Raw genomic sequence first — 15,882 nt, 5'->3', positions numbered from 1 at the left:
GTAGTTAGAATGAGAGTTAGGAATTGGCATAATACAGGAATAGTGGAGGAAAAGTTTAGGGCATCTGGGTTATTTGAAATGAGAAATAATGGCTATTAACAATGTGTTCTAGTTTGAGTTTTTTAGGGACAAGAATCATTATTTAATGACTACATGAATAATTGTGTCCTTGAATAGACCGTATAAAACAGATTAGATAAGCCTAAAAATATTATGTAACTATTTTCACTCCAGTTACCTTCTAGAAGAACACAGGCCTACTGATTATTTGAAACATTGTAATATGATCTATATTTTCTGCTTAAGGTCCAGGTTGTAATCATGATACTAGCACTACTACAAATAACACTTTTTAAGCTAGAGACATAAAGGTGCTTTTGTAGAGACATTTCCAACTTAGATACTTTAATGTATTTTTTTTTTATTAAAGACACACTTTTATTAAAAAAAAAAACAAAAAAAACCCACCACAAAATAGTTTAGAGCTGACCAGTTATGGCTGGACTTGGTTGACCCCTAAACATTTTTCCATTCTTGAGCTTCCATGACTTTATAAATAGAAGAAACACTAAAACGATGGAGAAAGAATTTATTTCATTGTTAACCAGCAGCTCAATCTGAGTTATAACTTTAAGAAGTCATTTTAAGGAACAATTTCATTCTAGCTTTTTTCCATGAATTCGGAGGGTAGAATGATGACAGAAGGCTGATGCCTTCACAGTACAAAATTTCTTATACTGCAGGAGCAAGGATGTCTGCTGGACTCAGAAACAAGAATATATGAAACATAAACAGCATGGTGACCATAGTTAACATTACTGTATTATATATTTAAAAGTTGCTAAGAGGGGCACCTGGGTGGTGCAGTCATTAAGCGGCTGCCTTTGGCTCAAGTCATGATCCCAGTGTCTTGGGATTAAGCTCCATGTTGGGCTCTTTGCTCAGTGGGGAGCCTGCTTCTCTCCCTCTGCTCCTCCCTCTTGCTCTCTCTCTTTCTTGCTCTCTTTTTCAAATAAATAAATAAATCCTTAAAAAGATAAAAGTTGCTAAGAGAGATCTTTTAAAACATTATTTATTTATTTATTTATTTATTTATTTATGAGAGAGCAAGATTGCAAGTCGGGGAGAGGAATGGGAGAAACAGAGGAAGAGAGAGAGAGAGAATCTCAAGCAGGCTCCACAATCAGCACAGAGCCTGGCTGCATCCCATGAACCTGAGATCATGAACTGAGCTGAATTCAGGAGTCAGACTCTCAACCGACTGAGCCACCCACGCGCACCATAATGGAGAAGATCTTAAAAGTTCTCATTGTAAGAAAAAAAAAATCTGTAACTAAGTGTGGTGATGAATGTTAACTCAACTTATCGTGTTATCATTTCCCAATATATACAAATACCAAATCATTATGTTGTACACCTAAAACTAATACAATTTATATGTCAACTACATCTTAATAAAAATTTTAAAAAGAATAAGAAAAGAAAAAATAAATAAACTAAGACAAGCTTGCTTTGGATTCTAAGTTTCAGAGACATTTAAATGTTTGCCAAAATAAGTTTTTGACTTTATAGGATACAGATTTAGACATAAATCTGTCTTATTTTTGTAGTTGAGTTCTTGGAAGTGTACTGGAGACATTTTCTTGAGCCCTCTCTTTTTTTCACATCCTGTTTCTAACCATTAGTAAGCTCTGTAAGATCAAGCTTTAAAATGTCTCCAGGATCTGACGTCTTCTCACTCTTTCCACTGGCATATGGTCTAAACCAATGAGTGTCTCATCTGGATACAATAATACAATGCAATAAATACCCAGCCTGGGTTGGTTGACTATGTCTGTATAGCTAGTTCTACCCCACTACGGCCTGTTAGTTTTCACTCCACACTCAGAATCGTTCTTTTAGGACATAAATAAGAATAGGTCATGTTTCTGCCCACATTTTTCAATGGTTTTGCATTTCATTCAGACCTACAGTCATATGCCTTCCACAGGCTGGCTCCCCACTCCCTTTCTGATTTCATTTCTCTCCCAGAACCAACCTCAGCCTCTTCACCACCCCCTCCTTTAGTGCCTCTACAATATCAGGCAATGGATGCCTCAAGACCTTTTACTTATTGTTTCTTCTGCTTGAAATGTTCTGTCCCCACATATAACTGTGCCTCATGCTCTCAAGGCACTCAGGTCTATATTGAAATATCACTACTTTGATTAGAGGTCTTCCATGACCATCTAGTCTAAAATGACTCTTTTTTATTTTCATTCTCTATTCCCTTACCATGGTGGATTGCTTTGTTTCTTTTCATATCACTTATAACCACTGGACATGTTAGATGGTACTTGTTCGACATCTGTCTCTGCTATAAAACATAAGTTCCAGGGCATCTGTGTGGCTCAGTGGGTTAAAGCCTCTGCCTTCAGCTCACATCATGATCTCAGGGTCCTGGGATCGAGCCTCGCATCGGGCTCTCTGCTCAGCGGGAAGCCTGCTTCCTGCCCCCCCACCCCCGCCTGCCTCTCTGCCTACTTGTGATCTCTGTCTGTCAAATAAATAAATAAAAAGCTTTTAAAAAAAACAAAACAAAACATAAGTTCCATGAGAGCAAGAATGTTGTCTGATTTGTTCCCTGAGAAATTCTTAGAACGTAGAACAGAACATGGCACATTTTTATTGAATAAATGTCTAAGGCCTCTTAAAGCCATAGACCATTATCAATCTATTATCGTGATACTTGGAAGCACCTAAAATAGAGTTCTCAGTTGGGTGGAAGAGGGCCCCTGAGTCGTGTGTCTTGCTTACCACTAGAGGGTTTGGATACAGCCTTTGTCAGTAATCTCCCCAGCACTTCCACCCCCTTCCAGTGTTCTGGAATAAGAAGATCATAGGAAATATTATGAGAAATATTAGAAATATGAGAAATATTATCTATTAAATGAGAAGCAATCAAAGGATTCATAGTGCTGCATTCCATTCCAAATCATAGTTTAAAACTATGTTTGAACTATTTATCTTCTCAAGGGAGTACCATTTAAAAAAAAAAAAAAGGAAAAAAATTAAAAAAAAACAACAACAGGTATTTTTAGTTTTCCTCTGTGATCTACATAAAGACACCCCAGTTGTTTCACGTGTCTAGCAAGAAAGAGCAGTAGAGAGCCAGAAAGAGGAGGTAGAATCTGACACTTTCAGACTCAAGTCTAGCAGACTGAACCAACGTCAGGTGCTACAGATACGCAAAAAAAAAAAAAAAAAGACAGTAAATTGTGTATTCCTCAGGCTTGGTGTCATCTGACTACAAGTATTTGATTTTTAAGGAAAGTTAAACAAGTGACAGAGACGTATGAACCACAAAACAAAGCAGTGACCGAAAGGAAAATAAGCCTAGAAAAGAGAAGCCACTTTATTTTATAATTATATCATCAGATTGAAGGTTGGTTTCTCAATTGAAGAACAGGATATTCTATGACAGAAATGATTACATTTATTAGTGAGTCGAAGAAATAATATAGATGTGATGTTGACGAGACAGCATTGTGGAGAGAAAAGAGATGTCAGAATTGTATTATGCCATTCTTCAGACCGAATTTGGATTCAATTTCAGAAAATATCAAGTATGAATGTTCATTCTGAAGAGCCCAGTATTTTGTATTTCTAAACCAAGAATAGATGGTGATATTTAGCTTGGCAAAGAAAAATGTCTTAACTTTAATGTTTTCAAGACACTAGCTTTATTGGATTACTGGGGAAGAACTGAAACTATACTTTCCAGAATCATATCTCTTAAGGTTTATACACAGGGACAACTTTTTTTTTTCTTTTTAATTTTATTTATTTATTTGACAGACAAGTAGGCAGAGAGGCAGGCAGAGAGAGAGGGGGACCTCAAATTCAAACTATGATTTGGTTTCTATTCCTATTACCACTAACTCAAGTCTTCCTTATTTCCTACATGGATTGTAAAAGGCCTTCCAGTTTCCACATTTAAAGTCTTTCTCAAAAAGAAAATTCTATTTCTGCTCTAACATAATCTCTTACCAAGCACAGCTCTCATCAGGTCAAGCTTTGGTAGCTCCCTATTGTCTTCAGAATTCAGAACCATCTTACACCATGTCTCACCACGCTTCTCTAATTTTATTTCATTTTTCTTTACTTCTGTACATACGTATTTTTATCAAAATAAACCACTTATCTGCTAAGCACAATCTCAACTTTGAAACTCTATACCATTGCCGTCAAAAGACTGTTCTGGAATGTAACCATCTCCTTGCCATTCATTCTCATGTTGAACTGTCAACAGTCCAGTCATCCTTCAAAATCTACACTAAATGCTTCCTTCTTCCATAAGTTCTCTAGATCCTTAATACAGAATAACATCTCTTGTAAGGAATCTCTGCATTTGGTTTATATGACACATACCAAAGTGTATTTTATTTATTAATGTAATTCTTTTAGGTCCTAAATGAGGCTGCAATCCCCTTGTAAGCCAGAAGATTAGTCATTTATTTTAATGACTAATTAAAGGTTTTCCTTATAGTAAGAGATAATTTTCTTTTGATTTTAATTGAACAGAGTCAGTGGGCTAGCAACATGTAACACATTACTATCTTCCTTGAATTCAGTTTGATGAATACAATTCAAGTTCTAAGTCCAAAACAATTAACTTCTAAAGAACAATCTATTCTTACCAACAAATAAAGTAAATATAAAGGCTACTTGAAGTTATTGTGGACAATTGATGGCTAAAAGCATAATAAAAATTATCAAACACCTTGCTAAAGGGTTAGACAAATTTTTAGAATAATGGAAATCCATTAGAGCCACATGGCTCTAATCATGGAAGATCTCACACCTTCTAGTCTGCCTTGGAACACAAAATGCTGGGCCAGAAATAATGTACTTTTTTTCGCTTTCAGTGCTTCACCTTCTTTGCTTTATGTTACTGCCTCCAAAAATCTTATCACTTTTGAATCCTAAGTCTAATTGCTATTCTTTGATTCTAGTTTATACTGTAATAAATATAAAAAATGGTAAAAGAATGAGCAGTTTTAAGAAAGAGATAGTGGTTAGCAAAACACAGGGAACATGAAGGCTAAAATATGGGAGGAGTTTCCAGAAAGCTCTTCCGAGAGGAGTTTCAGGGATGTGATAAGGGAAACACAGGGCTGCAAGGGACTGAAGATAAAATGCTTACAGAGAAAGAACAGAAAGTAAGTTTAAACAACTCTTCAAAGAATATTTTTGTTGAAGAAAAACAACTTTAAGTTATATTAAATAATATTAAGATATAGTCCCCCTGACCTAATTGATAACAATAATATTTTTTAAAAAATCAACAAATTCATATCTTTTACTAAAACAAAAACCACTTACTTATGCAGCATATTTATAACATTTAGAATACAATTTTGCAATAAACTGAGACATATTACAAATTGGAATCTCTCTGTACTGTATCAATTTTTCATGTTCATTCATTTATTCAGTAACTATATAAGCTATTTATGTGCTTAGTCTTTAGTAAGGGCTCATTAATTTTCATTTATTATAATTATCATATCTCTATTTTGAATGTCATATTCATACATGAATATGAAAGATAAGTATTCTGTTTTAAGCCCAATTATTTTATAAATGCCCAATATATTCTACAATTTTTAACTTGTTTAAAATCTTTGTTCATAGAATAATTTTTCAAGCTTTGTATTAACTTTCTTAAGACCATAAGTCTTTTGAGAAACTGATCAAAGCTACGGACCTGCCCCCTCCAAAAATGAACATGAATGCATTTATACCAAAATGTTCATAGGTTTTTAGCATAAAATAGCATTTCATTTATTAGAAGCTGATGCAGGTAGGGACATTTTTCAGAAAAAAAGAAACTTTAAAACTTCATTTCAACTAATTCTGAAGAAAATCTTTCTAAGATATGTCATTCATTTTCTTGCCATCTTAATTAGATTATAGACACTTTTATCTTGATGCATCGAGGCCATGATTTTAGACATTAAGTGTCATCTAAGTCTTAGAACTGGTTGTTCCTACAGCAGGGGCTCCATAATCTGTTACATTCTTTCAGTATAGCTTTGTCCTTATTGTTTCAGCATTTCAGTATTATATTTGTTATACATGTGTTTCTAACAACACTATCTCTGCTTCCGACTCATTCTATCTAAATCAGGAACCAGAAAACAGAAACGCTGAAGCAATATTTAAAGTTGAAATAAAGCAGACGATCGGCAAGGTTCTGAGACGTTCTTACTACACTCTGTGGTCTTTATGATATTTCTTTTTGGCTATTCAACTCTGTCTTTCTTCAGGAGCTTACCTATATCCCAGAAAAGTAAGGTGGCAATACATCTACGCTTAATGGAAAAAAAAAAAAAAATCTCTTTAAGAGACAGGATGATCTCTTGTGGTTCTTTAAACAGTCTTAATCCAACACACCCTGTAGAAAATGGCCATAAAGAATAAGCATCCTTTCTTAGTTATCTAGTATCTATTTATTATTCATTAGCTGTGTGCACATGTGTGTTTAAATGTGTGCACAAATCATCATGTGTGTGTGTGAGTGTGTGTTCAGGATAATAAGCTTAATGTTGGGTAATTAAAATTTGTACTTAGGATGTAAGACAAATAAGTGACAACTCTCACATTTCATAATTTGCTACTGTAAATTATTCTGTGTGTCCCTGTCCAAAAACTTCGCAAATATCAGATAAAACTATACAATGATGTTTTACATATGTTAGCCCCAAATTGAATAACATGAAGTATATGAATAGTTAGTAATTATTATCTGTATTATCCAATTTGATACTAGTGGGTTGTGATGGTTAATTATATATATCAACTTGACTGGGCTAAGGAATGCCCAGATAACTGGTAAAACGTTATTTCAGGCTGTGTCTATAAGGATGTTACTGGAGATCAATATTGAATCATAGACCAAGTAAAGATCCCTAACACCGATGCGGGTGGGCATCACCTGAGAGCTGAAAGAACACAAAGGTAGAGGGCGGATCTGCTCTCTCCTTGAGCTGGGGTATCTATCTCCTGCCTTCACACATTGGTGCTCCTGGTTCTAGGGTCCTTCAGGTTTGGAATGGAACTACATTATCAGCTTTCCTGGCTTCCGGCTTGCAGACAACATATGACGGGTCTTCTCAGCCCCCATAATTTCATGAGCCAATATCCCCCAAATAAATCTCTTCCTATATATCGACTTATGTCTTATTGGTTCTGTTTCTCTGGAGAATCTAACTAATATATGGATACATTTTGGAAAAGTCCAACATGTTATTGAGAATAACCTTCGTCTATTCATTAAATGATAAGTCAGTCTCTGGGTAAGTATTGGAAGGAAATCAACAATAAATGAGATCTCTTTGTATAATAACATTGTATAATAATATTTGGGATATTTATTCACAGAATATAACCTCTTTAAAAAACATAATTAGTTATACATAAGTGATCAGAAGACCAAATCACACTGTCCTTACGCAAGACTGGAGACAGTATAGGACAATATTGGCCTTATCTGCAGTACTAAATTGCGTTGAGTTACTATATTTAATACACGTCTTAAAGTTTAGCAATGATAAAAGATGTAGGCAAACTTAGAAAACAGAATATTAATGCAAAAAATACACAAACTTTTCAAATACATAATTTTGGCAAGTCAAAAGGAAGGTAAAGAATAATAACTGTTCATAATTTACAGAATTTTTGTGGTAAATTATACTAGACTGTAGAGGATTTCATATACTGTTATTCAAACAGTGTGCTTAAGTCCAAATTGAAGTTTACTAGACTCTGAGATTGGCATTCCTTTTTTTACAGCTTTTTTTCCAAACTGAATAAAGTATCAATTTGATACTTTCTTTTAAAGATTTTTTCATTATTTATATATTTGAGAGAGAGAGAGAAAGCGCACACAAAGGAGGGGAGAGGGGCAGAGGGAGATGGAGAAGAGTCTTAAGCAGACTCTGCCCTGAACATGGAGCCAGATGTCGGGCTCAATCTCACGATCCCGAGATCACGACCTGAACAGAAGTCAGGATTTGGACACTCAACCGACTGCACCACCCTGGTGCCCCTCCCCAATCTGATACTTTTAATTGGCAATGACTTTTAGAATTAGATGTTAACATTTACAAAAAAGAATTAAAGAAGCAATACCTCTGTGTGTTTCCCCCTTAATTTTTCTCGGAAATTCGTGAACGGACTCATCTGGCACAGCAGCCTTCGTGGGTCCTCCTCACCACAGAAGTCATAAAGCCCTTTAGAGAGTGGTTCCAGCTTCAATGACCAGCATCCCCAGAATCTCTCTAGGTTTTTCCTTCCTGTACCAGATAACTCATAGCCCAACATACTATCCCTTTCCTACAGAATTGATCTTTCCTCTCTTTGCCTAACCACTTCTGGAATGCACATTTAACTTGGATTTTCTCTGATTTCTGAATTTATTCTTCAACAAAGATACTATTTTGGGTTCCCTTTCCTTCTCGCCACTCAATGTTTAGAGTAAGGGACAGTTCACTCCATTCCTGAACCAGCACAAGCTGCTACACATCCACTCAGAGGGAAAGTCTGGGCCCTCAAACTGACTCAGAAAGTGGATTAAAACAGAAATCTAACTGAAAGGTCTCATGCTGCATGACGATGGAATATTGGCATGGAGATGTCCCCATTTAAGGACTGCATTGCGTAGGCCCTCCTCAACTGAAAAATATTACCAGCAATTAGTTATTATCCTTTAGTATTTGAGGTCATCCTGATGGAAGATATCTTATGATCTCATGAGTCCCTATAGGACTAAAATACCTTCAGAAGAAACCAAGTGTGAAGTGAACAATCAAAAGCCTTAATATATGTATTATATATAAAATATATTATATGTTTATGTGTTCTGTACTAGTTGAACTCCCCCAGTTAATCACTCCAAAAAGTTAGGTATCTTCCTGATCCAGAAATTAAAGCTTAAACATGTCATGAATAAGAATCTGAGGCAAGCTATGTTTATTTAAAAATATTATCTATAGTTCAGTGGTCTTTTGGTGAAGACTACTAAAGCAGTGAAAAATGACAGAAAATCTGAATCACAGCAACATTATGAGAGGAAACTTCTAAAGAAATGAAAAAAACTGTAAACCTGTATCAGCTCAGTGCATCTAATATTTGAAAGACGATTTCTGTACTCTCACCATGTTTTTTACTGCAAAGAGTAAAAACCTGCCATTTGGTTAACATCACTGTTGTTGGCTCAGTGTAATTGTGGTGCTGAAAAGTGTGTGTAGGTTTTGCTCCTCTGTGTAATTCCTCCCCATTAGAGACAATTATTAATTATTGATTATTACTGATGCACTCTGGAAATACAGAATTCGCTACAGAGGCATGGGAGAGAGTCATTGTGCCTGGGAGTCACTCAGGAAAACTAATGCAGCAGCAATAGCACCATGACCTTGGAAGCTATCCCGAAACATGCTACAGCCTGTGCTGATTCAGCACATCCCTGGAATACCTACAAAAAAAGTAACTTGGCATCCTCATGAGCAATGTATGGAAGATTATGAAGACTCATTAAAAAAAACAAACAAACACTCAAGAATATACATTATATATTTTCAACATTAGGTCAGACACCAATGAACATTTGGCAAATGGAAAAAGTAGTACATATTCCCCTTTACATGTACATGTGCAAATACAGACAAGATAAACACTCTAGGAATCCATACAAATGTGTGGGTCTGTGTGTGTGTGTGCGGGTGTGTGTATAATGTATATGTGGTTGGGCCTATCTAAAAATCAGACAGTAAGTATCCATAATACATTACTTACATATACCTGAAGATATGAGCAATGGATATGACACTTAGAAATATATGGCACAGATACCTGCAATTTTTTTTAATTTCAGTAAGATTTGGGGAAAAAAAATCCTATTTCTTACCTACATTTCCAGTCATTAAGTATGAATTCTGAAAGGCCATCATCCCCATTCCAACAATGTGTATAAAATCTTCAATCACCTGCATTAACTCTATTGAGCCAGGATAAATCTACAAAAAGAAGCAAAGATTGGAAGGAATAAAAAGTCTACATAATGGAATATATAACTGGAATAACAAAAACTACATAACGAGGTCACAAATGAACTCTGATTTATTTGAAGGAATTTCTGCAACTGGCAGCAGTTGTATTTTTGAATCACTAATTGAGAATGATACCAGGTGTCACACGGCAAGAACTTTGAAAGTGATATGATGTAGTGATTAATCCTCCATAAATCTAAGGAAACTAAAAATATCTAACAGATTGTATCCTTAGAAACTGCCCGTCTTTACTTTTGACGGTATCCTTTCCCCCACTTAAGTACAGCATAGAACAAACACTGACATTTGGGGGCTTTTCACATTTTTTACTTAGCATCTATATGATGGCCACTGAAAGAAAAAAGCAATTATTATTGCCATCATGAGAATATTGACAAACTAGTAAGTTTGCTGCAAAGTAACTTTTGTACCTTGGAAGAAACATTTACTTCTACAACTGTAATAGCTATTGAATGAGTAACAACGTTGGCAATAATTTCAGGATCATGACAATAGCTGTAGTGTGGGTGCTTCACAGGTACATGCATATAGCAAACCCAACACCACACCGCCTTACACGCTGCCAACGGAGGAGTCTTTGCTCAAAGACACCCTGATTCTAGCCCAGGGTGTGAGAAGTGAAGGTCATTTAGAAGGTCATATGAATGTTACTCTGTATCATCCATAATGCGTATACAGTCAGCCTGTATTAGAGAATGACATTAGAGCAGAAAGGCTTTTGACGTTAGGTTCATTTCTTTTAGCCATTCAGCACGACTGCCCCTTGGAGACATGAAAAAATGAAGTGAATTAGAATTGTAGTGGCTTTGTCTTTACAAAGGCTGGTGTAGGAGGGGAAGAGACAGTCTGATTAGCAGAGAAGTACACAGTCAGAGATGGAAGGGGACTGGAGTAAAAGGGAGCCATGCTGCGCAGGGCGAAGTGCAGGTGGAGTGTGTAATGTTTACAGGAGGTCGTGGCTGCGCCCCGCTAAAATTCAGACACTGAGAATGCGTCATATAGGTACATACATTTGAAGACATGAACAGTGGCTATTACACTTAGAAATGTATAGCGTGGATACTTGTACTTTTTTTTTTTTTTAATTTGGGGAAAATCTGGGGAGAAATGTTATTCCTTATCTATTTCTGATCATTAAATATGAATTCTGAGAGTTCATTGTCATTATCATTCCAAAAATCTGCATGAAACTTCCATCAGCTCCAAGCTTTCTGCTACTACTGTATTTTTTCTGCTGTTTCTGTGTAGGTGTATATGAGTACGTGTTGTGTAAGGGTAAATATAAATTAAGGAGTCTTAATTCTCCCTGCTGAAAATGAGAGACTCCCTCTCCCAGCTCCATATCCTTCATCCTTTTTCTTAAAGCATTTACTTTTGAAAAATAATAATTGTTAAGTTCTTTGTCTCTTTGAAATGTATGTAAATCTTTTAAAAAAGCTAAAAAGACTCTTACAGGGAAGACCTAGGGATGTCTTTCAGAGAGAGAGATGATAACAAGGAAGACAGGGTCTCTATCTCTCAGTTTCTATGGGAGGGGAGGAGCGTTAACTTTCAGCAGGCACCTCGCTCTAAGTTGCAAACTACTTGCATGAAGATAGAAAAAGCTTATTTCCCCCTCCTCGGATAAAGCCAGTTAACTAACAAGGGGTCACCCCATTACCAGGTGAATTTAAGATGAACTATGTGTGGCAGATGGGGTTCACCCTTTGTGCCACAAACCTGGAGACTCATTTACCATGTGGCTGCCATTGTAATAATCCCTTTCAGTAAAAGCTACAAAACAGTTGTCGTCGTTGTTCGACTTCAAGTAGTTACCTTTATTTACTTCTATTCAAGCAGTTGTCTTTAAAAAGGCATTAAGGATTATCACAACTGAAAAAATATTAAAAAGGTAAGGATATAGGTAACTCAAAATCACAAGTAAAGGAATGGATTAGGGCTTCAGGGTTTTCCATTGATGAGGAGTTGTACACTACTCGCTGTTTGTTCAAGTTGGGACCTCACAGTAAATAATGCCATCCAATGAATTGCAGTCTTGTTTAAAAAAGGGTGTTATACATTTACTCTAAATATATCCATAATTAATAGTCTCCTGCATTCTGGAAAGATGTGCTTAGCCTCTGCAGCTGTATTCTAGGGAAAGACACCATTTCCTTCCAGTGAGTGAATGAGGCTCTCCTCTAGAAGAAAGCCAAGGACAAATATATAATTCAAGCTAGGAGAAAAAGATAGATTCAGGGTCGTACACTGAGGAGTACTCTTTTCTCTTCCTATGGCCAGAAGCACAGAATTTGTACCTGATAATGAGGTAGACCCACACTGGACTATTTTTAGAGCCCCCATCATAACAGGAATAAAGGGCATGGTTTGCTCCTGAAGGCCAAGAACATGATTATAAGGGGAAAGGGATAGATGGTTCACTTGAACCTCAGAAAATATTATTATTTTCAAGATTGCACTGTCCTCTCAGAATTAGCAAAGGTCAAGTAGAAAACTTAAAGAATTTTAATACACAGTTATATTAAATTTCCACAAGAGTTTTTAAAACATGCTTATTCTCCCTCTCTTAACCTCTAAACCACTTTTTCTGTAATTTGGGTGGGGGGAAGTGTTATTAACCATACATACGTCCGTATAGCACAAATGGCAGTGAAAGGTATTTTAAAAGAATAATTAAACCAATAAGGCCACTTGCTACACTGATCATGCATAGCAGAAAGAGAAGAAAATTCAAATTTTCTTATGAGAACTCATTTTTACAACTCTTGGCTTTGAATCCAAATGCACATCTGCATATCTGATCCAGATTATACATAGTGTTGTAGTAAATGCAAGGGATTTTACTTGTTATTACCCCCCCGTTTGGTTTGTAATGTATGCTTTTGGATTTGCTGTATCTCCCATAGTCTGTAGGCAGGAAAGAAACTGGTTGCTAAGGCATATAGTTACTATGTATTGCTACCTCAAGGTGAGGAATTACTTCAGCCTGTTCAGTTTTTCCCACATTTATAACATCATTCAGTCCATTGATTGTTAGGATAAAAGAGAACACTTATTTTCTCTAAAATTAGTATAATGCAATCTAAGATGACTTTTATTTTTTTTTAAAGATTTTATTTATTTACTTGACAGACAGAGACAGCAAGAGAGGGAACACAGCGGGAGGAGTAGAAGAGGGAGAAGCAGGCTTCCCACTGAGCGGGGAGCTCGATGTGGGGCTCGATCCCAGGACCCTGGGATCATGACCTGACCCAAAGGCAGAGGCTTAACGACTGAGCCACCCAGGTGTCCCTAAGATGACTTTTAGACGCCTCCTTTTATGTTCTTGGGACAGCAAACTATTAATACTTTTTAACATTTCCTTATTTTTTAAGGAAATATTAAAATATTTTCCATGTTCTTTTTAAGCTTTCCTTAACCAATTTTGTTGTAAGTTTTGAAACGGCTCCAGACTTACCTGTTGTGCATCCTCCCATTTTTCCTTGTTTTCTTCATCTAGAAGGTTGCTAACTATTTGGAAGAAGTTCTGCAAATTAAATTGGATAAGAGATTTAATATTACATGAGGAATCCACTTTTCAAAAACATCCATTTGAACTGACTGTGTGGTAAGGGTACAAACACTTTGTTGTATTGCTTTATAACCCTAACATACTAACATACTATTCTAGAAGGTCTCCGAAGACCCTTCCTCGGTACCATACTTCTGGGATTTCTCTATAACTTCACATATACACCTCAGAAGACACCAGAATAGGTAAAATACTTGGGTTTACTTACAATGATATCTCCATTACAGTCTCTGTGTTGTATTCTGTTGTGCTATCATAAAATTATTCCTTGCAAATGAGTTTTCTTCCTTTTTGGTAGTGAAAATCCCTTGTGTATGTCTAATTACAAGCTATCTAGTTAATTGTGAACCATGATAGCTAGTTATACTGCTGTTCTGAAGAACACTGTAGCGAAGACACAGGCCGTGGGAAAGGCTGAGGCATGTGACAGGCTTCCTCACTTGGATCCTGGGTCTGCACTTCCTGGCTGTTTTTCTTAAACTTTTACAATTACCTCTTGCAAAGATGACATGGAATTTTCCAAGTACCTAGCAGATAGCCCATGGTTAAGTGCTCAATAAATCCTAGCTATTTCAAATAATCATTCTTTATTCTGCCTTTTGCCAGCAAGCCAAAATGGAAGAAGGAATAGACACAGTAGCAAGTTCCTATTCAAGGGCCAAATCCTAGTGATTATTCTTGGGGGCTAACTGCTGAAGACCTATTGGCTTGACTTTGGTCTAGCAGTATCCCTGATGAGTTTCTGGTTTTCCCTTTCCGTGCAGACAGGTGTGTTCGGGCTCTCATACACAAGCAGAGACTCAGCTGAGATCATCTGCATTAGTGCCCATTTGACACACAAGGGATCTTGACCAGAGAGAGACCTTCCTGCTCTCCCACACTACACTGTGTCTTCAAAACTCAGAGGCCAGGAGAAGATCAGAGTGACTGTTGAAAATGAATAGTGACTTGGGGTCACAGGCGACCTAGGAAGTGCAAAGTGAAGCTGTGACATTTATCTTAAGCTACACGGACAGTGGTCCCTCGGTTGTGTCCTCAGAGCTCATCTCTTCTTGCCTTGTATGTAATTTCGCAGGAGCACTGCCTCCTACTGATACATCAGCTCAGGAGAAGACCCCCTTGAGGGGGAAATAATCGCAATGTTTTAGTCTCATCAGCCTCCCTCCCTATCCAGCTTTCCAAAGAAGGTCTTTATTCAAATTCCAAATAAAGTCACCTGTTTTTAGAAGAAAAACAAAGCTGCTTCACTTCCTCTTCTCTTGTGCTTTGAAGCTGTGAGTATCTATATTTAATTGCCCTATTTGTGCTATTTATTTTAATAGTTCCCAGTAATCACATGGTTGAAACATGTTTCAAGTCATAACCTCTGTAAAAGTTACAGAATATTTTAGGCGGCTCTTGAAAAAATTGCAAGTCTGTTTTAGACCTGTTTTCAATTCGTTTAACCTTTTTGTGCTACCAGCTATTTTTTTCCACTTAAAATTTCCTGGTTGGAGTGATAACATTTGAAGGGCTTAGTCCATTGAGCTGTAACTCTACCTATGGGCAGAAAGAATTAACCTTCGGGTTCTCCAATTGCCTATGGCTGCTTAACTCAGTAGGGGACATGCTGCTAATGAGGCAAAAGTTGTAGATTTCATCCCTGTCCATGCCAGTTAGTGGTGGTGAGGTCCTTGGCCGCGGTCTGCATCCTCATCCCCGCTAGCTTTCATACACGGGCATGCCACCGCTAACAAGAGACACCAAGAGAATGGGAAGCAATTTGTGCAGACGTGTATCCATTTCTGAGAAAACATTTCACAAAGCAGGTTTTACTGATAGTGGGTCAGTGGCTCTGCGCTGTATATGAAGGCCAGGGAACAGACACAATTCCTTGACCAAAGCGATATATTCAGATTTCAATTTTTTTTTCTTAAATTGCCAAAGGGCATATATGAAAAATACAAATTACTAAAATATACCTTCAACTAGGCAAGCAGTATAAGACATGTTTTTGTATCACCTTCCAAGGCAATATGTCGGACTTCATTAATCAGGGTGGAAAAGAAATACAGAATAAAGTTCTTTCTCTCTGTTGCCTGGACAGGGAATGATCTGCCGTGAGACCATGTGGGGCACAGTGAGCTAAGCCTGAAAATCCAAGGAGGGGGATGGGGGGCACTTACGGGAAGATTTTCTTATTCCTCAGTGTACCCTCCG

The 15,882-nt window shown here is 36.9% G+C and overlaps 1 protein-coding gene across 1 annotated transcript in view; it reads right to left on the bottom strand.

Annotated features, from left to right (window-relative positions):
* Nucleotides 1-15,882, bottom strand: part of ADGRB3 (adhesion G protein-coupled receptor B3) — a gene marked incomplete at both ends in the record, with an annotated part of 726,387 nt that overhangs the window by 335,474 nt on the left and 375,031 nt on the right. The window contains 2 exons of the mRNA XM_080805127.1: nt 9,950-10,058; nt 13,570-13,638. Of these exons, the coding sequence (XP_080661253.1) occupies nt 9,950-10,058; nt 13,570-13,638 (178 nt within the window). The remainder of the gene's footprint in view (nt 1-9,949; nt 10,059-13,569; nt 13,639-15,882) is intronic.

This window comes from Martes martes, assembly GCF_963455335.1.
Source record: "Martes martes genome assembly, chromosome: 6".
NCBI classification, from domain to species: Eukaryota; Metazoa; Chordata; class Mammalia; order Carnivora; family Mustelidae; genus Martes; species Martes martes.
Note: the sequence above shows the minus strand (reverse complement) of the source record. Positions and strands in the feature narration are given on the sequence as shown.